At 52.5% G+C, this 19,925-nt stretch overlaps 6 protein-coding genes and 1 non-coding gene across 7 annotated transcripts; 3 read left to right on the top strand and 4 right to left on the bottom strand.

Moving 5' to 3' along the window:
* Positions 1 to 14: 14 nt before the first annotated feature.
* Positions 15 to 1,204, bottom strand: M431DRAFT_502416 (hypothetical protein). The gene is made up of 2 exons (XM_024918153.1): positions 381 to 1,204; positions 15 to 314 (listed from the first exon to the last, which is right to left on the bottom strand). The coding sequence occupies exons 1-2, from the start codon at positions 727 to 729 to the stop codon at positions 214 to 216; spliced, it is 450 nt and encodes a 149-aa protein (XP_024779977.1). The 5' UTR covers positions 730 to 1,204; the 3' UTR covers positions 15 to 213.
* Positions 1,205 to 1,809: 605 nt separating this feature from the next.
* Positions 1,810 to 1,889, bottom strand: M431DRAFT_t2. The gene has a single exon. It is a non-coding gene; the product is annotated as a tRNA-Arg (tRNA).
* Positions 1,890 to 2,122: 233 nt separating this feature from the next.
* Positions 2,123 to 4,094, bottom strand: M431DRAFT_103631 (glycoside hydrolase family 13 protein; the record flags this gene model as incomplete). The annotated part of the gene is made up of 1 exon (XM_024911528.1): positions 2,123 to 4,094. Exon 1 carries the CDS (start codon positions 3,917 to 3,919, stop codon positions 2,123 to 2,125), a length of 1,797 nt encoding a protein of 598 aa, XP_024779976.1. The 5' UTR covers positions 3,920 to 4,094.
* Positions 4,095 to 5,880: 1,786 nt separating this feature from the next.
* On the top strand, positions 5,881 to 7,885 carry M431DRAFT_502413 (hypothetical protein). Its single transcript, XM_024918152.1, has 2 exons — positions 5,881 to 7,221; positions 7,276 to 7,885. The coding sequence occupies exons 1-2, from the start codon at positions 5,955 to 5,957 to the stop codon at positions 7,668 to 7,670; spliced, it is 1,662 nt and encodes a 553-aa protein (XP_024779975.1). The 5' UTR covers positions 5,881 to 5,954; the 3' UTR covers positions 7,671 to 7,885.
* Positions 7,886 to 8,430: 545 nt separating this feature from the next.
* M431DRAFT_476805 (hypothetical protein) lies at positions 8,431 to 10,137 on the top strand (the record flags this gene model as incomplete). The annotated part of the gene is made up of 1 exon (XM_024915504.1): positions 8,431 to 10,137. The coding sequence occupies one exon, from the start codon at positions 8,431 to 8,433 to the stop codon at positions 10,135 to 10,137; it is 1,707 nt and encodes a 568-aa protein (XP_024779974.1).
* Positions 10,138 to 13,065: 2,928 nt separating this feature from the next.
* On the top strand, positions 13,066 to 17,182 carry M431DRAFT_489048 (hypothetical protein; the record flags this gene model as incomplete). Its single annotated transcript, XM_024916635.1, has 3 exons — positions 13,066 to 13,133; positions 13,305 to 16,391; positions 16,483 to 17,182. 3 exons carry the CDS (start codon positions 13,066 to 13,068, stop codon positions 17,180 to 17,182), a joined length of 3,855 nt encoding a protein of 1,284 aa, XP_024779973.1.
* A 624-nt stretch (positions 17,183 to 17,806) lies between these two features.
* M431DRAFT_103619 (glycoside hydrolase family 13 protein) lies at positions 17,807 to 19,434 on the bottom strand (the record flags this gene model as incomplete). The annotated part of the gene is made up of 3 exons (XM_024911527.1): positions 19,076 to 19,434; positions 18,902 to 19,011; positions 17,807 to 18,829 (listed from the first exon to the last, which is right to left on the bottom strand). The coding sequence occupies exons 1-3, from the start codon at positions 19,332 to 19,334 to the stop codon at positions 17,807 to 17,809; spliced, it is 1,392 nt and encodes a 463-aa protein (XP_024779972.1). The 5' UTR covers positions 19,335 to 19,434.
* Between the last annotated feature and the right edge of the window lie 491 nt (positions 19,435 to 19,925).

Below are 19,925 nucleotides of genomic sequence, written 5' to 3'. Positions count from 1 at the left end.
TTTTTGTCCTGTCGCTTCTGGGTCCTGTGTATATGAATAACTTCAAAAGTCTTTCATTGATAACATTATAATCATATACAAGCGAAAGCCACATCAAACAAAGATATCCCAGTCGTCGCCATTATAACCATGTCCATACGCATACACATTGCAGATACCAGTCCCTTCAAGAATCGCGATTCAAGTCTCAGTTTTTTTCACAATTCAGCCTCTTTATGCCTGCGAGCCAATGTTCCAAGGCTTGCACTTGGACGCAATGCACAAGCCGTTGCAGCAAGCTCCAACGTACTGACCGTCCGGACCGAAGCAAGAACCTATTCATCACTAGTTAGCATACAAATATCACAACCATTCGACTATCTTTTATCCACAAAGCTTACCATAAGTCTCGACACAAGTTCCCTGGCAAGAAATGCTGGTGACCGCCTGCGGGGGATCAATCACGACCTGCTGTGTCACACCATCGGACGCAATGGTGCTGCTCAGGTTCTTCGGGCCGGGAGTCTCAATCACACAGGCCTGGAGAACGTTGAAGTCGGGGGCGTCAATCACCACGATCGGGAGGGTGCTGTATGTCAAGACGGGCTTGCCATCGGCCGGAACAGTGAGAGGGTAAGAGTGGTCATCGCCCTCCGAACGGAGAGTGACGTGAGCAGTCTGCACACTGTCCTGGGCAAGAGACAAGCCGGCAAAGAGGCCAACGGCAACGAAGGAGGTGAAGAACTTCATGTTGAGTGATGAAAAGTCGTTGTTATGGTGATGATTGAAATGATGGAGTGTTTCGTTTCAAAGGATTGATTGCTTGTTTTCTACTGTCGTCTTCGGATCGTCTTCCAAACACTGGTGGCATCAGTCGTTTATATATTCTTGCTGCACCCTCCTCTTCCAGCCTAGTCCGGTAAGCAAACTGACGATCTTTCCGCATCTCACTCTGTGTCATTCAGGGTCTCGACGTCATTCGCCCCCTGATGCGAGCTCGAAATACGAGAAAAAAAAAAGAAGAAAAAGAAAGTAATCAAGAAGCGGTCAATGCAATGCGCCTCTACTGTTCTCGTGATGTTAGGATCCATCTGCAGCGCCTGATGAGTAAACTTTGTGCTGCTTTCTAGTTTTATGCTTCCTTCATTCGTCAAACTGAAAACAAGGTTGACAACAAGTCTAATGCAGAGATATTCCCGACTCATCCTTCTGCCGATGAGCCGAGCCGCATCTACACCGGTATCAACAGAATGGGCCGTGATTCGTGCATTTACCTGTATCACTCCCGGAGTTTTTGGTAGTCTTTACTCCGTACTGACACGTCTGAACCGCCATTCCGAGTCTTGACAAGACTGGGTAGTATACTTGTTCCGATTCCATAAAGCTCGTGTATGCAGGAAGCTGGCGGGAATGCCACGCAGCGGAATCTGATTAGATGGATCTGCTCTTTGGCTTGCGAAATGGGGAGTTGCAGGGCCACCCCCGTGTGAGATACTAGTATCCCCTGACTTGGCACTGCCGATGAGCCGGGACACGAGCAATGCGCCCCTTCATGTACATAATACCACTGACCCGAGATCCGTGCTGCATATAAGTTGCGGCTGTCTGAGTTGTGCTCTGTCTTTACGATGAGAGAAAGCAACTCCAGGCGGTCAAGTCCCATCGCCAAGACTTGGACACCAGCAATTTGTCAAGGGTCAGATGGCCTCGGGCATTTTTCCACAAAAAGACATCAACAGCTTCATAAAACATCAACCACAGCCTCACAAAGAAATGACAATAACATTGCCGTCAAAAAGAAAATATCAGAGAAACCTCCGAGAAAAAAATTGACCGAGACAGGGGTCGAACCTGCAACCTCCTGATTTACTTAATCGTAGTCAGACGCTCTGCCATTGAGCCACACGGCCTATTTGATTGGCAATCGTGGAGCATATCTTAGCCTATGACACAATGTTGAAGTTGAAAATTTCACACAATCTGGACCTCACGGGAAATCAATGTTCCATTCCGGGCTGTCGGCTTCAGCTCTTCCAATTCAAAGACATGTCACATTCTCCACTGATTATCGCCATTAGATGATTGGTTTGCTTTGTTCACAAGCACAATGTTGTCTTTGCATCTATTCTGTAATATGAAACACTCACCAGGAGGCGATGTAGACCCTCCCCTCGTAAGGACGCAAAGCTCCTTCATCAATCTTGCCGTCATACGAAGACATGATTGGCACAAACTTGACATCAGCTCCCTCTTCAATTTCTAGCTCCTCAATCGTGGGCTTTTCCCAGTTCCTCTCCTCGCCAGTAAAGTTGAACGCAACTACGGCCTTGGCCGATCCATTTGACGGCGGCTCCTTCACAAAGGTGTAAATACTCTTGTCCTCCTCCCGTAATGTCCGATAGTCGCCATATACGAGCAGATCGGCATACTCCTTTCGGAAGCGTACCGCCTTTCGCCAGTAGGCCAAGACGCTGTGCGGGTCATCAAGCTGCGAAGCGACATCAATTTGACCAGCCAGGGGGTGAGGCTTCATCCAGGGCTCTTTGACCTCCTTGCCAGCCTTCTCTGCTTCTTCAGAGAAGCCACCGTACTTTGCTTTCCCATCCCATACCATTGGAACACGAGGATGGTCTCGCGCAAAATGTGCTAGAGAAGTAAGGGCCTTGTCCATGCCTTGGCCGTTGCGGTGTTGCCGGATGAAGTCAAGGTAGAGGCAACTGCTGACATCGATGTAATTCTCGAGCGGGTAGCCCTCCTCTGGGACATTGATGGCTCCGATCTCCTGGCCCTGATATATGTATTGGGTGCCACTTAGACAGGCCTGTAGAAGAGCCAGCATCTTTCCACTCGCAACTCGATGCTGAGGGCTGTCATCTGCGAAACGTGTAATCGATCGCGCCTGATCGTGGTTCTCTAGAAAGACCGTTGTCCAAGCATCGGTGCCTTTGATCAGGTTTTGAGTCCGAGCAATGGCTTCCTTGAACTCGGGCAGCTGCCAGTCCTTGGGCTTTGCGTCGTACCTCAGTGGACGGTTGAAACCAACATTCACGACGTCAAACTGGAAGACCATGTCGAGCTGCTTGGCTTCCGCGCTCACATACTGCAGCACGCGAGCCATATCCGGCGTCGATGGAAGCTCACCAACCGTGATGGCGCCATATTTGGCCAGAATCTGATTCATCTCGCTGAGGAACTCGTGCATTCTCGGACCATTGCAATACAGCATATCGGCCACTTGGTATGGCGCTCCAGGGTCCAACTCCGGTGCATCAGGCAGCCCGGGTGGCTTACTGTACATGTTGACGGTGTCGATGCGGAAGCCATCAACACCGCGTTCAAGCCAAAACTCCATTGCTGAAGCGTACAGGGCTTTGCGGGTGGCAGGGTTCTCCCAGTTCAAGTCCGGCTGCTCTTTGGCAAACAAGTGAAGGTAGTACTCGCCTGATTGCTCGTCCCACTCCCACACGCTGTCGCCGCCAAACTTGCAGCGCCAGTTATTTGGAGGAAGACGCTCGCCGGTGGGGGAATACTTGGCTGGCCTCCAAATGTACCAGTCACGCTTTGAGTTGTCTTTGCTTGAGCGGGACTCCTTGAACCAAGGATGCAGGTCGGATGTGTGGTTGATAACAAGATCAAGCATAATCTTCATGCCTCGAGCATGGGCCTCGCGGATGAGAGTCTCCATATCCTGTAGAGTGCCGTAAGGCGGGTAGATGTCTTCATAATTGGAGATGTCGTACCCCATATCTACCTGAGGACTGTCATACATAGGACAGATCCAGACAACATCGACACCAAGACTAGCGATGTAATCTAGCTTGGAGGTGATGCCTGGAAGATCACCGATTCCATCTCCATTAGAATCACAGAATGATGCCGGGTAGATTTGGTAGATTACGGCATGTTTCCACCACAACTTGAGACGTCCCGGCACGGTCATGTTTTCAAGTAGATCTTAGAATAAAAAAGAAGAAAGAAAGAAAGAGAGAAAGTGATTTGGACAAGTCCACAGTCGTCAATAAAGCGACTATAAAGCGAGAGTTTTCCAGTTGCAAAAGGAAAAGGAAAAGGGAAACTGGGCACTTTGCTTCGCTTTCGGTGAGGAAAAGGGGTGTAATCATTCAAGAATCTTAGAAAAGCTTTGAAAAATCCCGAACCGGGCTCTTAAATCCCCCCGTGTGAGCCTTCATTGTGTAGCGATAACGGAGAGCTCGCTCAACAAGTTTATAGCAGTACGATGCTTGGAACTCCACTGTCAATGGGGAATGAACATGACCAAGAAGCGGGCTCCTCCAAGCGTCCGTTGATAGGAAGAACGGATGTTTACCGAAATCCATATTGACTTGTTTCGGAGTAGCATCTGTTGTCGATGGTTGATAGTTGGCCGAGCCCATCTTCGTATCGCTTGTCTGGCGTAGATACTTCCCAAAGAAAGGCGGGGGAAGTGTCTCGGTGGGCAGGCTAAGGGCGCAGACTGGGAATCGAGGATCATAATTTGCTGAATGTCGGACCGACGAAAAAGAAGGGATTCCCATTGGACCATTGTCGGCCCGATGCTATTCCCTTTCGGTATCAAGTTCTCCAGCCGCTCTGACACTTGACCTCTCGACTGTTGGCTCTGGCGGTTTGCAATGGGTCCTTGGCTGCGTTATTCCCCATTTTCGAGCACACTAGCAGCGTCTTATGGGATGGTAAGCAGAGATAATTCGCTCCGCGTGCCGTTGAAGCGAGGTTGTAGCCACTCCGATTACAACCTACTAATAGTATTTGCCCCTCAAACCTGTGCTAGAGTATGAATGAGTGGAGCCCGTTGTTGAAGCACGTATCTCGGACTAAGCAGCTTGGTCTCCGCGAGGTTGGCATCGTGCCAGGTCTACCTGGACTGCGAGACTGCTTTCCCATGATGTCTTTCTGGGACGACCAGTTTTTGAGCTAATAGTTGAATCGGCTGAAAAATAGTTTCATCTTGGCGCTCAAAATCGAATCACCTGCTCGAATTCAAGCTGATATGTCGGACCGACACTTGCCAATGTGCAGACAGTGGTTCGAGTTCTGTTGTCGGCTGCTATCCGGTATCCATGCTCAGTACATCGTGGGGTCCCCATGGGGTAGCTGGCGAGTATTGCTGGTCAGCCCCCCTCCGGCTTCGTTGTGACCATCCCAGACGAAATCATGCAAGGTTGCCGATTGGTATCTTGCCTGTTTGAGTCTTTCCCACAACCAAAGCCCCTCCAAATATGCAGAGTTCCCATGCAAGTTGTTGGCTGCTCTCCAGACAAATACGCATGAATAACAAGAAACATAACGAGAACATATGAGGCAGATCGGTAGCAGGTTGCTAGAATCAAAGATTGAATCCGAACAGTCATCTGTCTGACATTTAGAGAGACTGGTTCGACGTCCCTGTCTCGGACCGACAGAGCAGTCTAGACTGGACCAATTTGAATGCCGAAGAACCGCAATCGACACTCCACAGAGCCTGCAGGTTCCCATGATCCCTCCACGTTTACCCCGGACGAAGCTAGAGATGACCAACAACTCTTCGGATCGCTTTTAGACTGGCGGAGGTGAGCGTGGGCATGCGTCCGACTAACTGGCAGTGGCGCACTAGTTTAACCTGAGCTAAATTGAACCATATTATCCGCTCAACGCCCACGCCGTGGCTTTCGAAGTTCCATGTCATCCCGTCAATAGCCACGATTTTTTCTCTTCTTCTTTTCACCAAATTCCATTGCTACACTATTGTGTAGAATCTTGCCTGGGCTAGACTTTCTCACCACGTCTGGTAGTCGTGTATATAAGTTTCAATCGAGTGCCGCTTTGGGATCTTGTTTCCCCCCTCTTCTCTCATCCGACTTCAGTTGCCAAGTCTTCAGCCTGCGGTGTGGATGACTTGAGAACCTCTATTTCACCTCAAGGTTGACACCCCCGTTTTTCAGTTTCTCCTTTTCTTGTTGCTTCATAATATTGCCAACATGGCAGGAAACGAAGACATAGAGCCGCATCATGTCTCGGCATCCGTGCCTGCCAAGGTGGACATTTCGACTGTCCAGGAGGCCGCGGCGGCGACTGAAGCTGAACACAACATGGGCTTTGTCAAATCCTTCAAGCTGTATCGGAAAGCTTGTTTGTGGTCCATCTTCATCTCGACTTGCATCATCATGGACGGCTTCGACACGGCCCTTTTGCGGTCGCTCTTTGCGTACCCAGCCTTTCAACGCCAATTTGGAGACCTACAGCCTAACGGCTCTTACCAACTCACGGCCGCTTGGCAGTCTGGCCTCACCAACGGAGTGCTCTGCGGCTCAATCATAGGTCTCTTCATGAACGGTATCCTCGCCGACCGCTTTGGATACCGTAAGACATTAATCGGTGCACTGATTGCCATCACGGGTTTCATCTTCATCATTTTCTTCGCCAAATCGCTGCCTCAACTGCTCGCTGGAGAAATCCTTGCCGGCATCCCGTGGGGAATCTTCCAGACATTGACAACCACGTATGCCTCGGAGGTCTGCCCGACCCATCTTCGAGCCTATCTGACGACGTATAATAACCTCTGCTGGGTTATCGGCCAGTTCATCGCGTCTGGCGTGCTCCGCGCCATGGTCTCCAGGACGGACGATTGGGGCTATAGGATTCCATTTGCACTGCAGTGGATGTGGCCAGTCCCCTTGATCATCGGCATCTACCTTGCTCCCGAATCTCCCTGGTGGCTCGTCCGCCACGGCAAACTGGACGAGGCCAAACATTCACTAGCACGTCTCACCAGCCGCAACGTTGAGGATGCCGACTTTAGCATTGACGAGACTATATCACTGATGATTCACACCAACGAGATGGAGAGAGAGTTGACCTCAGGCACGACGTATTGGGACCTCTTCAAGGGCATCAATGCTCGCCGCACTGAAATCGTCTGCATGGTTTGGATGGGCCAGACTCTCTCTGGCTCGAACTTTATGGGATACTCGACATACTTTTACCAGCAGGCAGGATTGGCCGTCAGCAACTCCTTCAGCATGTCCCTCGGCCAATACGGCATTGGCATTGTCGGCACCATCATGTCTTGGTTCCTGATGACTTGGTTCGGCAGAAGAACATTGTTCTTTACCGGCCAGGTATGCGCATGCATCATTCTCTTCACCATTGGCTGCGCGTCTTTCGCAGGCTCATCCAATACCGGTGCGCAATGGGGCATCGGCTCCTTGCTCCTTATCTTTACGTTTGTATACGACTGTTCAGTTGGTTTGTCTCCCGCGTCCCCGGCGATATTGTCTCCATAATAGTAACACGAAATAGGTCCCATTTGTTATTCCCTCGTTGCCGAGCTCACGTCCACCCGTCTGCGAACCAAGTCGGTCGTGTTGGCCCGGAACATGTACAACGTTGCCAGCATCATTGCCAACATCCTGACACCGCGCATGCTCAACCCCACCGCATGGGGCTGGGGTGCAAAGACGGGCTTCTTCTGGGCTGGCACCGCATTATGCTGTGCTACCTGGACCTTCTTCCGCCTTCCGGAGCCCAAGGGCAGGACATACGGTGAGCTGGATACCTTGTTTGAGCAGAGAGTGAGTGCCCGCAAGTTTGCTACCACTGCCGTGGGAAGGATTGATGCCGGGTTTGAGTCTGTTTCGATTAGAAAGGATGGAGGTTCCACGGCCGAGATTGAGCAGGTAACGACCAAGTCGTAAAGCTCGTCGTCTAGGGAACAAAGACCGAGCTGGCCCGAAGCAAGCCGTTCGTTTGTTGTCGTCACAGACTTTGAGTGTTTATTAGTGATGCCCAATTCATGCTGTTGTTTTTACCCGCGTCTCTCTTGATGGATAATAGCCAGAACGGCCTAGGCCATTTGCAGTATCCGATTCAGACGGTCTCCTTCTTTTTTGCCTGCCGTATTGAGCACTTGCACTCGTGATCGCGCTCCGCAATAGCACGTACTCCGTTCTCCGAACTCCAGTTTTAAAAAGAGCGCTCGAAAGCACATGGATGCATAGTTGTAGCAACACGTGGGGGCGAAAAGCCACGTTCTCGCGCAAAAGCTGAAAAAAATGTCCATAAAATCGCGAGGCATGCCGCTTCGCTTCCCCCCCCACCTTTCTCTCCGCCATACACAATACACCCGGTGGGGGATAGACCGACAAATCTTGGTTTGTGATTTTCTGATCGCCATTGTTTATTCTTCCGCATCGCCTCCCCTTGGATCCTGCTGCCGTGTGAGTGTGTGTGCGTCGGCATCGCGACTCGTCCCATACTCCATCCGTAGTCCCTCTTCTTACACCGAGAATCCCGGCTCCGGGGGCGATCCACGCTGTGCCGTTTTCTTCTCCTCTTCTCCCTCTTTCTGCTCCTCTCTATCTCCTCGCATCCGGCTGCTGGACCCATTCGTTAGGCTCGGATTAGTGCCGCCATGAGCTAAGGACCCCCGATTATTCAATCTCATGCGCATCCTCCATGAGTAACAGAGCGGCACAAGCATGCGATGGATGCAGGGTGCGCAAGGTGAAGTGCAATAGCACGCAGCCTTGTTCGCAATGCTCACATCTAGGCCTTGGGTGCATCTACTCGCCATCAACTAAGCGCAAGCCCAGTGTTCGCAATCGCCTTGTTACGCAGCTTCGCAACAAGTCAAATGTAGCAGCGGCTTCGCCGAGTCGTGGCAGCACGTCGTCGCTGGCTGACTATCCGGAAAGACCACCAGGTCCGGCGGTCACGTCCATCGCTGGGATAGTGAATCCGGAACAAGATGCATCACCCGTCAGCAGTGGAATTGGTTCTGGAAGAGGGGGCGCAGGCATTGGAGCTGGACTTGGAAGCGGCTTTGGGAGTAGTATGGGATTTGACTCGAGAGGTGGCTTTGGTGCAGAGTTTTCCCTGGAGCATTCTACCTTCACCACGGGCTTCTTCATCGGTATGCTGCCCAAATATGAAGAGCAGGTGTACCCAGTTAGCCCCATCATCACGAGCTATGAGGTGCGCCAGGCAATCGATAGCATGCACGCCAACCTCGACGACGCAGCGTTCGTGTACGCAATGGGGGCGGTGACAATCAATCTCACGACTCCCACAGTGCATGGTGAGGCGGGTGCCAAGATGACGGAGCTGATACGACTCGGCCTCAGCGCGTATAGACGGGCAGACTCGATGGCGGACGTCAAGAATGGGAGGCTGACTGAGCTGCGGACCACATTTAAGCGCATCATGACATGCATCTTCCTTGAGGTTTCCATGATGGCCTTTAACCGCTTCGACCGCAGCTTTGCCTCGCTGCGTGAGGCCATGACGATGGTGCAAATGATCCACGTCCAGCAGTGCTCACACAACGCAGTGCCCCTTGAACCGCGTGACGTGCCCAAGTTCCAACGTATATACTGGGAAGTGTTTATCCACGAGCGCTTCTTGACAATACTCTCTGGGTTCCCGTGCATCATGACGCCACTGCCTACGGGCCTACCAGTGCGAGACACATCGATCCCGGCACATATTGATGTCGGATTCAACCGCCTCATCCGCTTGTTTCAGATCATGGACGGGCCCTTTTTGCTGTACTGGAATGCGCAGCAGAATCCGGCGCAGCCCGTGCCTGGGGTATCACTACAATGGATTGAGAGCAAGCAGGCCCAACTCGACGAAGACGAAATCGGTGCATCTGAGGCTGAGCAGGCACTGATTGACAGCGGCCGGGGGTCCTTTACGGAGTTGCAACACGTCGATCTGTTTGTGACCAGGCTGTGGATGCGCACGCTGCTCTGGCAGTTTGGGCTTACGCACCGCTTTCTTCGCTCGGTGCCATCACAAAACATCCACGAAGGCTTGTCAATTCACTTCCCCGCGCATAGGCTCTCTGTTCAGTTGCGAGCCCTGGTCAGTCGACTGGAGAACGTGTCCACCATTGTGACACACGGTATTGGGATCTTGCAAAAGATATTTGAGATTACGAGTACCGCGGCGGACGTGCTTGCGCTGCCAGTGGGCTATGGCCAGACGCAAGAAGAAATAAGTAGCCGGATAGAAGATTTTGCATTTTTGGTCAAGTTTTTGTTCAGCTTCGAGAGGGCAGAAAAAGAGCAGCGAGACTACCTGCGTGAGAAGCTCGAGGGACTTCAGCAGCAGTACCCCATGGTGAACTTTGCCGACATGGTTGGGTCGGGCTCATACTGATTCTGAGTAATACAGAGTAGCACCTGTAGGAAACTGGCACATGATTAGCACGTCTCTCCTTTGTTTTCATTTCCCTTACATAGGCTTGGGGTTCTTGTGGCACTTGGTGCAACTCAAGGCACCGTATACGACAGCTAATATTAGAACTTACCCCGTCCCAATATGCCCCCCATGTTTGCGTGAGGCGTTGTGTCGTGTTGTTGGTGTCAGACTCAGCCGCACCTTGTGGCCAGAAGCTTGATTTGGGCACAGCTGGACGAATGATGGGAAGGCCGATGTGGCACGCCAGGGGCTCTCAGAGAAAAAGAAGTAGATAGAAGGAGAAGATTCCCCGGTATGCCATGCACTAGGGATGCCGGATGCAATGTCCGAGTTGCCGTGCGAATTGTAGCAGCATTCAGTGCCTTTGTTTCGCTAGACAAGGAGTGCATGCATGCTGGATTGACGGGATGTTCGATTGACTATTGACTGGCTATTGCCATCATCTGCCTGGGTGGACAGACTAAGATCGTCGGCAAGTCGTAGTCTCAAGACCACAGCGGGAGCGGCTTGGCGGGGCCGAGCGCTTAGAGATGCTCTAGTTGGTTTTGAACGTTGCTATCGTGGCCTCCCTGGAGTAGAGAGTCCCACAACGGGAAACGGGGATGATGAGATGTGGCGAATGAGAAGAGTTGAATGGATTCATATGAAATTGAGAATGGAGGATTTGTGTTGTCGCTGTTCTTTTTTTCTTTGTATGGTTTGAGTCGAGTCACGGGATAGCTGCAGTTTGGCATGGAAGGCGCTGTAGAGCACTCGCTTGTTCTCGCTTCATGATGTCAGTTGAAAATGGAAATGGAAGCTGCAACGGTCTTTTTCGAACAAAACAGCAAGCGACTAGACTACAATTAAAGTACAAGTGCCTCTTACATACCGCCTACCAGGTTGCATGTATTACTGGGTATCTCGGATCGGATTCAATATCAGGCACATACATGGACTGTACGGCACACATGCTCCACTGCTCATGCATGCAAGCAAGCCCCTACAAAATCAAAAATCAGGTGACGCCTAAAAGGGCTTTCCATCTATGCCAATAAGACCTGCAGCCGCTGATCCCAACTTTCGGTGTCGTGTCGCAAAGCCCAAAAACCAAGCAAATAGCATCCCCCGGAGAAGCAAAAAAGCAGATGCTAAGAACCAAGAAATGTGACGTGTACTTGATCCGAACAAATCACTGCTCTCCCCTTGCATATGCTAATGCATCTCTTGTTATTGCCCGGTACTCCGTCAGCCTCTCCGTATATCGGTAGGACATACGAGTTACTTTGTGCTGCGAGAAACCCCCGAGAGCTTGTCTCGGGTTCGAGACCGTTAAGACTCTTTTGGCGCCCGCAGGTGACTGGAGCGGCATTCGCTGGAGCGGCTGGCGCGGCCTCGTCTCGTACTGGTACCCAGATTGTGAACCGTCTCACCGCCGGACTTTGTTGAAGATGAGAGAATGTAGAAGTATAGATACATCAGCTGCGTTTCGTCGTTTTTGCTTTTCTCTTTTGTTTCTTTTCTTTTTCTATACATCATATTTGCTTTGGAGCGGCTGAAGCCGAAACAAAGGGCTGCTCTCGCATTGCACCAGATCAATGCAACTCACAGCTTCCACCGGTCCACGATGGCTTCAGCCGCCAGCCAATAAGACCGACACACTTGCCGCACTACTAGTGTTGTCTTGTCTGTCTTGGGTTGTCCCGCATGAAAAACGAATTGCATGCGAGGGGTACCTCTGCATCTGCTTCTTTCATCTTTGCCTCCCATCTCACTATCTGTCTGTGTCCATGTCTGTATCTGTACTGTATGTAGCAACTCAATCACCAACTGAGCCGACTCTCTTAATCCCGTCTCCGCACTTTAGGTCTTACTGGTGGGCTCCTGATTTGACATCCATGCGCTGTCATGAGTCCAGGTCCAAGGGCCTGTTCACCTTATCCACCACAGCCTCGCTCAGGGTCCAGATCCAGTCCAGTCCAGTCCTCTGGCCTCTATCGGGGCCTTGGTGCCAGGCTAGTGCTTCGTACAGTACCAACCGTAGATGGGCTTCTTGTCTCTTCTTCGGCCCCAGCTATCCTTTTTTTTTTTTTTCAGGGTCCCCCTCTAAATCAAAGCCGCCTCCACTCACGATAGTGGCATGTTACTAAGGCACCAACGCCACGAGAAATCGTTACGCCCGGCCAAATTACACCCGTAACAGCCGTTCGGCCGCCATCTGCACTATTTCTCTTGGGAGCTCTAGGCCACTCCGGCACGCTACAGACCCGGCCTCTTTTGATTTTCACCTGTCAACTGCTCTTCACTTCACCTCTTCCCTTTGCCACCCATCAACCTCAAGGCCTGTTACTGTAGTCTATCAAAGTCCCGAGCCTTTCCTGCTTGAGACTGAAGCGAAACTCCTCCGCCCGAGATTTTGCGGGACCACCACGACCGCTGATCCCCTCGTACTGCAGTCCTTCAACCTCGCCTGACCCTGTGGTTCCGCCCTATCCTGCATCCTGGGTGCCGTGCCGTCCCTGTGCCCTGCCCTGCATCATTCTCATCTCTCGTCTTTTTTCGACTCTCGCCTTCCATCATCAACACTGGGACATTCGCATCCCAGTAGCCTCTGAGCCTGTCAACACCGCTGGTCTGGTAACTGGGCAGGTTCGGGAGCTGTCAAGAGAGCATCAGTTTTCTCTTCCGATCTCGTGGATCTCGTCAATCAACGTAACATTGCAGCTTGATTTTGCAAGGGGCCGTTGCAGCTTTTTTTTTTTTCTCGGTGTGCGTTTGAGATTTCGGAAGCTGCGCCTGGCCGCGCGCCCTCATTCGGCCAAAACTTCAACCTGTACGACCTCAAAGGAAAAAAATCCCCTTCCCGCACAACGCCATTGGCACGTCGGATAGAAGCAGCACCAGACGATGGATGGCCGCCCCTTGCCGCATTACAGGGCTGTGTCGGAAGCAACACGCCAGCGCGAGACGTTCAAGTGAGTTTGGCATAATATAGCACTCCTTCCCCTTCCTTTGACTAGGTAGAGATACGATGTTGAAATTGTTTGAAAACATCGTTTGAGAGAATAGAGGAAAAGGCCTTCATCGCCAGATAACCACTGACCGCTGTGGGAGAATCATCCGCTAATTACGATGTCTGAAAATAGATATGACCCGACACTCTTGTCCAATTCCAAGGTCAACAACGCGGGCGTCGCTCTGCCAAGCTCGGAGCTGACGCCATCGCGAGACTTGGTCTTGACCGCCCTTGCTCAGCTGGCCGTCTTCCAGACGGGCACAGAGAGAGCTTTCATCTCCCTTTTTGACGTGGAGCATCAGTATTTTGTCGCTGAAGCAACTAGGACGCTGCTCACTTCACCAGATGACTCCGATCTTGGGCTTTGGATGGTTGGTACCGCCATTCCTCGTGCCCACAGTACGTGCGAGTACACTCTTCTCGAGTCAGATCGCCTTGAGAGAGCGCGGGAGAACGCAATCCTCACAGACCCATCTCAGTTTGATCACTGCGAGAATGACGGCGATTCAACCCAGCTACCAGTCCTTGTGGTCCCTGATCTCGCTACCGACGAGCGTTTCAAATTGAAGCCGTACTGCCGGCCTGGAGGTGGACACCGCTTCTATGCTTCTGTGCCTATTCGAACGCAGAGAGGTATCAACATTGGCGTGCTCTGCGTCGTGAGCCCAGAGCCAGATCGCAGATGGATTGACCACTATTCGAATTTGATGCGTAGTTTGTCCGTGGCCATCATGGATCATCTCGAGGCCAATTTTTCAAAGGTGGCCTACCGCCGGAGCGAGCGCATGATTCGAGGCCTCGGCTACTTCGTCGAAGGAAAGGCGACTGAATCCTCTTGGGCCTCTGTTGCTGGTAGAGAGACGTTTACCGAAACCCCGGACGCCTTGTTTCTGGCTCGCCAGGGACTCATGGGGGAAGTTGAGACTACTAATAACGGGCCACCTGTGTCCGAAGCGACCGCTCACTCAACCCCCAACTCTGAACGGTCTCTTTCGCCAGACGGTGACCGGCTTGACCCCAATCGCAAAAAGGACCGCCCAGGAAAGCCAGCGGCAGAGACGAAATGGGCCGACAACTTTGTTCCAGGACCCAACCCAATGATGGACACGTTTTCTGAAGCAGCCATGATCATCCGCGAGTCGCTAGAGACGGATGGGTGTCTCTTCTTGGACGCAGCCCCTGGATCGTTTGGCTCATATGGTAAGAGAAAGGGCCGCTCCTCTGGCCACCCTTCTTTCCGAGACATCGACAGCAGTAGCAACGATGATGATGAGGACGACGACGATAGCGGCAGCGATTTTGAAGAAGATGCAGAGCTAGAGTCTCAAGCAGGCGATGCTGGTGCCAACACCGGTGCTACTAACGGTACCAACACCGAGGCCAAGCAGTGGCCAACAGCTCAAGTGCTGGGATATGCGGCAACGGAGAGCCGGCGGTCCAAGTTTGAGGACGGCTCGCTTCGGAGAATCAACATGCCGCAGAAGTTCCTCGCGAAGCTCCTTCAGCGGTATCCCAAGGGCCACATCTTCAACTTTGGCGTCAACGGAGAGCTGCAGTCGAGCGACTCGTCCGACGACGACGGCTGGCTGACGGACCTCACCCAGGACGCCATCTCGCCCCTTCAGCCTGATCCACCGCTGCCCCCTCAGGACGACGCCTCCCAGTCTAAGCGACAAAGGCGTCCTTGGGCGCGCCACAACGAGGGAAAGATTATCCTAGAGGTGTTCCCCAAGGCCAGGAGCGTTGCCTTTGTCCCCGTCTGGGATCCCCGAAAGCAGAGGTGGTGCGCGGGAGGCTTTGTCTACACCCTGACGCCAACTCGCATCTTTACCGTGGGAGGAGAGTTGAATTTCCTGAGGGCCGTGAGCATCTTGGCGATTGCAGAGACGCTCCGCTTGAAGACTTTTGCAGCTAACCAGGCAAAGTCGGATGCCCTGAGCTCTCTCTCGCACGAACTGCGCTCTCCCCTGCATGGAGCCGTGCTGGGCATCGAACTGCTTCGCGATACCGAACTAACCGTCTTCCAGGGCAACATCGCTCACACTATCGAGATTTGCTGCCGCACACTCGTCGACACGGTTGACCACCTCCTCGATTACTCCAAGGTTAATAGATTTATCCAGACGAGACGTACAGGGGCTCAAGCGTCGGAACCTAGAGGGCTACGACCAGGAACAGCCAGATCGATCGAAGAAGGCATGCTCAGTCTCTACAAGCACATCCGGCTGGACGGCATCGTCGAAGAGGTCATGGACGGCGTCTACGCCGGCTTCAACTTTATGCACATGGCCCTACAGCTCGCCAAGCACAAGAACTCGGCGCACTCGTCGGATTGGACGGCTATGCGCCGCCTGGACGCCATGCAGGCTATGGAAGAGCTGGGGTCCAACGGCAAGATTGCGCTGGGCGAGGTGACTGTCTTCCTGGAGATCGACCACGCCTTCAACTGGCGGTTCTACACGCAGCCCGGTGCCATTCGACGCATCGTCATGAACCTGCTCGGCAACTCGCTCAAGTACACGCAAAAGGGCTCCATCAAGGTGCGCCTGACCCAGTCTAAGCCGAAGCGCAAATCGTCTGCCGACGCCATCGTCCACATCATTGTGTCCGACACTGGCAAGGGTATAGGAGAGGACTATCTGCGCAACGACCTTTTCAAGCCCTTCTCGCAGGAGGACCATCTCGCCCCCGGAACCGGCCTGGGTCTCAGCTTCGTCAAGCAGATTACATCGCAGCTTAGGGGCCGCGTTAATGTTGACAGCCGAGTCAACGTGGGCACCATTGTCAAGGTCTCGCTGCCTCTCATGCAGACGCTGACGCCTCCCGACGGCACCCCCTTACTCGCCGAGAACGAGGGCGATCTCGACAAGCACGTTGCCGAGGCCGCGGGCCTTCGCGTGCGTCTCCTGGGCTTCGACATTGGCAGGCGGGCTAAGAGACGAATGCTAGATGGGAGCGTCACGGAGCTGCTCGTGGAGGTTGAGCGTATCTGCCGCGACTGGCTGGGCCTCAACATCATCACCGAGGCTGAAGCTGAAGAACAGCCGCCCGACTGCGTCATCTGGATCGAAGACACGCTGGCCAACTCTCCGCTGGAGAATCTTATGCAAGGACCACCCTGCGTGGTGCTATGCAAAAACACCTTAGTGGCGTACAAGAGCGCAGCGCAGTTTGAACGGGTCAAAGCACACCGGATCTTTGAATTCGTTGCTCAGCCGTAAGTAATATATCCCTTGTCCCTAATATTACATATTGCCCTCCTTTTCTCCCTTCACCATTCACTGACTTTGTCTTTCTCTTTTATCTAGTATGGGGCCCCGTAAACTCGCCAAAGCAGTGGCTCTGGCCTTCAAGCGCGGCCGCGAACTGAAAGCCATGCCTCTGTCCCCAATCACGCCTCGCCAGGAATTCCTCCCCGTGGTGCCGGACCTTCTCAGCAATGTTAAGACCCAGCTGCCGGCGCCGACGCCTCGCCTCCAAGCGCTGCAGAATCTCCTCATTGAGAGCGAGAAGCCCGCGAAGCCCAGCGTCGCCGTCGTCGATACTCCCATTGCAGACCCCGAGCCTGCCTGTGAACCCACGCCAGAGTTCCTGCTCGTCGAGGACAACAGCATCAACCTCGACATCCTCTCCATCTACATGAAGAAGCTCGGCCGCCCCTACCACACGGCGACCAACGGCGCCGAGGCCCTGAGCGCGTACAAGCTCAACCCAAACCACTGCAAGTACATCTTCATGGACGTGTCGATGCCCATCATGGACGGCTTCGAGGCTACGCGCCGCATCCGTGCCTACGAGCGCGACAACCAGATCAAACCCGCCATCATCTTCGCCCTCACGGGGCTTGCCTCGGAGAGCGCCCAGCAGGAGGCCTTTGGAAGCGGCGTCGACCTTTTCCTGACCAAGCCTGTCAAGCTTAAGGAGCTGGGCATGATTCTCCGGTCCAGGGGCTTGCTTCCCGAGGAGCCCTTGGTGGTTGTGACCAAGAACGGGACTCACATGGCCTAGAGCCGATGAGCTTCTTCTTTTTCTTATTTCTGATTCTTTCATTATTATACTAATCTGCATTTCCATTCATCTTTTTCGGTTTCAGCTCTGATTTCTAATCGTTCTTCAGAGAAGAGGGTAAACATTCAAGGGTGTCAAGGGGCAAAAACGGATTCACAGGCCACGCTGGCTAAAAGGGATAGGTTCTGGAAGGGCATCGATTTTCTTTTCTTTATTTCGGTCATCTTTGACAGACACGGTTTTTACTTTCACGACTGTCATTACTCGGGGCAAATCTAAAACAGAAGACAAAAACAAAATAAAAAAAAAGTACGCGACATTTGAATCAGACAAATCTCGCTGGACACTTACAACGAACACACGCGTGGTTTTTTACTTTGTCTTTGTCAACAGACTTGCGATAGATACACGCACATTTTAAGGCGACATGGGGAGTATACGGGACTCAAGAGGGAACTTATGATGATGTTATGTTATTCTATAATTTTTGCTTTGCTTCGGTTCTTTTTCAAGAACGGTATATGCGGTTCGGAAATAACGGTACTTTGCTTTTACTCATAATGAAATCGTACAATTTTGATAAATAACTCATATATATGTCTTACAATATGTGCATGTGTGTAATCATGAAGACAGCAACACAATCGGGTTGCCGTTCGTCACATTCAAGCAAAGCTGCCCATTGCCGTCTGCGGTATACGTCGGGCCCTTGCCCTCGTCAAACACATTCTGCCACTGGCCGTTAGGAACCTGCGTGCCGAAGCAGTACTGACCCGAGCTCCCGTTTCCGCCATTGGTCGTAAAGGCCACCATCTTGCCGCCAGCACGGCTGAAAGCATATGCCGTGCTCTCCACGTACAAGTGCTTGTGGTCGTTGTCGGCGAGCCCGCCCACGGCGTGCTTGGCGTAGGTGAGCTTGGAGATGGCATCGTACATGTCGGACTGGGTGTTGAAGCCGCTGCGCCAGAGGTCTTCTCTGTTGGCGGGATCGTTGCTCCCTGAATAGGCCTGCTCGGTGCCGTAGTAGACAATGGGGATGCCTCGCCCGAGGATGGTGTAAGTGAGAGCGTTCTTGAGCAGAGCCGTGTCGTTCTTGACGCTGAGGAAGCGAGGGTTGTCGTGGTTATCGACAAAGGTACCCAGCGCAGTCGGGTCGGGGAACGAAGAGCCAATCTGGTCATGCATGTTGACCATGTCCTGCGAGGAGCCCGCCTGCTGGTAGAAGCGAGTCATGGGGTAGTAGATGGCATAGTTAAGCAGGCCCGGCATGAGGCTGGCGTAGGGCAGCATGAAGTTTGGGTCTCCGTCAAAGACCTCGCCAATGCAGTAGACACCCGTGGCGTTGACAAAGCCGGGCCAGTAGTCTTGTTCGACGTGCTTGACAGTGTCGATGCGGACACCGTCGAAGCCGTAGGTCGAGACGAGGTTGGAGACCCAGTCCTGGTAGAGGCTGCGGATGGTAGGGCTCTGAGTGTCGAGATCCGGGAGGCCGCTGATCCAGCAGTTTTCGACGCTGGTCTGGTTGTTGTAGTCAATGTCGCATTCTGGATGATACGACGAGTTCTCGTTCAAGGGGGTTGGAAGGTCGTCAGGAATGCTGGCATAGCCCATATGATTGGCGACAACATCCACCATCATGTAGAAGCCCTGTTTTTACCTGTTTTAGCACCGTACTTCGAAAATAGAGGCATATAAGATGGGGTGTGGAGTATCACGTACCTTGCTATGCGCAGCATCAACGAGACTCTTTAAATCATCCGCAGAACCATAATGAGAATTGATCGAATCCAGAGACTCAGCCCAGTAACCGTGGTACCCCTTGTCGCTATCTATTTGAATATAAACATTAGAAGCTCATCCAAGAGATAATGCGTGAGGCTGTGTGTAACTCACTTGTAACGACGGGCGTGATCCATATGGCGTCGAATCCCATGCCCTTGATGTAGTCCAACTTGCCCTCCAGACCTTGGAACGTACCACCGCAGTAGTCACCTAGGTTTCCGCACGCACTGCCTCCGGAATCATCCGCTCCGCGGGCAACACGGTCCGTAAGGGCAAAATAAATGGTACGAGACCTCCAGTCCGCCGTGTTCGCCGAAAGGACCGGCAGAGAAAGCTGCAAGAGCAGCGGCAGAGTGAAACGAAGCTTCATCTTTGGCTTCTCCCTTTAAAAATGCCTAGTTCAACCTAAAGGAATCGTAATCCAAGCTGCTTGCTTCTAGCAACTGCCAAAAAAGAAAGGGCAAACCACCCCGAGATATATACTCGTATGTTGCTATATCACACGTTTTCCCCTTTTCGAAAGAAACAATATCACGGCGCATAAACGACTACATCCACTCCGCAAAACACAAATATCCACGCCTGACGAGAAAAGAGCCCGCACCACTTACAGACCTCCTGTTCTAGGCAGCCCATGACGCTGATCCTAGATCTGCTAAGTCACCCGTCAAACACGCCCCCGACAAAGGGCCGAATGAGACATCCACAAGACTATTCGCCAGAAATCCGTATGAAATAGCCGTCCTGTGATATAGCATATCAAAGGGGGAAGCGCCCTTACTCGTGACGAAACTGAAAGCGAGATTCATGGAGCTCGTAGCGCGGTCAAGCCGGACGAAACAGCGCGGGAGAAAGCATGGAAACCACATGGCTACTAGTAGTGATTATGCCTCTGTTTGGCGCCAGTAAGTCCCGGAGCCTCGAACCCCTGCGCGCTGTCGGTTTCGGCACATCTATTGGC

Source organism: Trichoderma harzianum (genome assembly GCF_003025095.1).
Source record: "Trichoderma harzianum CBS 226.95 unplaced genomic scaffold M431scaffold_1, whole genome shotgun sequence".
Lineage (NCBI taxonomy): Eukaryota > Fungi > Ascomycota > Sordariomycetes > Hypocreales > Hypocreaceae > Trichoderma > Trichoderma harzianum.
Note: the sequence above shows the minus strand (reverse complement) of the source record. Positions and strands in the feature narration are given on the sequence as shown.

Bases quoted from the DNA above. Each gene is read 5' to 3' on its own strand.
- M431DRAFT_502416 (XM_024918153.1), bottom strand. From the start codon at position 729: ATGAAGTTCTTCACCTCCTTCGTTGCCGTTGGCCTCTTTGCCGGCTTG. The intron at 315-380 runs GTAAGCTTTGTG...AGTGATGAATAG, and splicing joins AACTTGTGTCGAGACTTATG to GTTCTTGCTTCGGTCCGGAC.
- M431DRAFT_502413 (XM_024918152.1), top strand. From the start codon at position 5,955: ATGGCAGGAAACGAAGACATAGAGCCGCATCATGTCTCGGCATCCGTG. The intron at 7,222-7,275 runs GTTTGTCTCCCG...AACACGAAATAG, and splicing joins TGTATACGACTGTTCAGTTG to GTCCCATTTGTTATTCCCTC.